The sequence below is a fragment of the Lipotes vexillifer genome, unplaced genomic scaffold, assembly GCF_000442215.2.
Source record: "Lipotes vexillifer unplaced genomic scaffold, Lipotes_vexillifer_v1.1 scaffold43, whole genome shotgun sequence".
Classification (NCBI taxonomy): Eukaryota; Metazoa; Chordata; class Mammalia; order Artiodactyla; family Lipotidae; genus Lipotes; species Lipotes vexillifer.
Genome location: NW_006770037.1, coordinates 2,523,045 through 2,524,975, shown reverse-complemented (window position 1 = coordinate 2,524,975; position 1,931 = coordinate 2,523,045). Strand labels below are relative to the sequence as shown.

Below are 1,931 nucleotides of genomic sequence, written 5' to 3'. Positions count from 1 at the left end.
GCTGAACCTTTCAGTACATTCACTTTCTATGCTAGTCGAGGTGTCTGTAAATACACTAGCAGGGTAATAGGAAACAATTCTGTTATGCTCAGTAAAGTTTCCTGACAAAAGCATTAATGACCCTGATTCATGCCTGCTCCCTATGAGACCCTTTCTACAAGATGTATATCAATATAAATAATGTTGTGATAGTTAAGTATAACCACGTAGTATACGAACTGCAAATATTTTAATAGTCTATAGCATCACCTACAAATTATTCTGAAGACAGAGCTCTAAAATTGGAATATCCGTGGGGAAAAATGAATAACAAAATTGGATTTTCATGTATTCCTCATACAGCCTCATCAAAGCTTGTCTTCTGAAGGGCAGTCCCAGGCTTCTTCATGTGTTGCTGAAATCCAAAGAGCCACGTTGCCCAAAAGAAGAAAGGGGGGGTGGTGGGGGGAAGGCCCAGAAAATCCAGACTCTACGTGACCTGACTTACTTATTTCCCAGGAAACTGCATGAGAGAAAAATCAATCATTCATGCTACCGTAGCTACCACATGGAATGGACTGAGGGAGTTGACAGTGGGCAAAAAAACGAAGCGGCCAGCGAAGGTTAGTGGGTGGCAGGGCCTGGGTGGGGGGCCGGTGGCGGGAGACGCCAAGGACCCGGGGGCCTCGAGGTTCTGTCGCCACGGACCAGCGGTCGGGGGCGGGGCCAGGCCCGAGGCTGGGAAGGGGGGGCGTGGACAAGAAGCGGGACGGCGGCGGCCGCGCACTTACCGGGACTGTTGGCCTCGCCTTCGAGGACGTGCAGCTCGGTGCAGTCGGCCAGCGAGTGCTCCAGGCAGAGCTGGAGGAAGCGGGCCTGGGTCTGGCTCACGCGCTTGAGCAGCGACAGCAGTGCAACAGTCTGCTCGCACTCGTTCCAGCCCTTAAACCAGCCCGCCAGCACCCCGACCTGGTCGCGAAACATCATGGTTAGGGGGCGGCCCTCGGTCTACAAAGCCCCCTCCGAGCCCCAGCCCGCCCCGCCCGCCCCAAAGTTTGGCGGAGCCGCAGCCCAGCGGCCGCCGGAGACACGTTCCCGTTCCAAGGTGGCTCTGGTGCCCGGACGCTGCAGGTACTGCCTCGGCTCCTGCCTCTCTCGTCTGGTTTCAGTTACGTTCTGGTGGTTCTGGCTGATTTCCCCAGAGATGATGACAGACAGTAGCACGGAAATGTTTGTTGTTGTTGTTTTTAAATAACGATTAAAAAAATTTTCTTTCCCCACAAGGCACACAAACTGAAGAATGCTCTCTTTCCCCCTCCCCCGCCTTCTTCTCGCAGCTTCGGGATGGTGATTTCCGGCGTCCCGGGGTCTCTCCCCCGCTGGGCGGCAGCTCGGACCCTTCACACCCGCATTCCCGAGTGGCGATCACCACTGGAAGGAGAGAAAAGGCTGCAGTGAGACCTCGGCCGGCGAGGGAGCGCGCGCGGGAAACGAGTGCATTAGAGGGGGTGGAGGGGGGCGCCCCGCGGAGGGTTTGGTCCCCCAAATTCCGACCGCCCCCTCCGCACCCGGATGCTGGAGAGGAGCTATTCCCGTTCTGGGAAAGGCAAGAAGCTTCCTTCCCAGGTGCGTGAGGAGACCGCCCGGCTTCCTGTTGCTGCCGCGGCGAACGGCTAATGCTCCCCACACACCCCACCCGGGGTGGCCTCGGGGACTGTGCCTGCAAACGCCCGCACCAGCAACAGATCTTTCTCGCGCAGAAAACTTGCAATGCGGCTGCGGAGGGGCGCGGGGGTGGGGGTGGGGGCTAATGCAAAGCAGAGGCGGAGGCAGCAGCAGCCCGAGTTCCTTCCTCCTCCTCCTCCTCCTCCTCCTCCTCTCCACCCACGTCCAGGCTGAAGTGCAGCCGGTCCAGCTTCTCCTGCATCTCCCCCACGTGATCCAATTGCTCA

At 57.6% G+C, this 1,931-nt stretch overlaps 1 protein-coding gene across 2 annotated transcripts in view; it reads right to left on the bottom strand.

Moving 5' to 3' along the window:
- Positions 1-1,281, bottom strand: part of SAMD4A (sterile alpha motif domain containing 4A) — a 232,868-nt gene extending 231,587 nt beyond the window's left edge. For both annotated transcript variants that reach the window (XM_007445975.1, XM_007445976.1), the window contains exon 1: positions 771-1,281. In XM_007445975.1, the coding sequence (XP_007446037.1) occupies positions 771-966 (196 nt within the window). In that variant the 5' untranslated portion in view covers positions 967-1,281. The remainder of the gene's footprint in view (positions 1-770) is intronic.
- Positions 1,282-1,931: the final 650 nt, after the last annotated feature.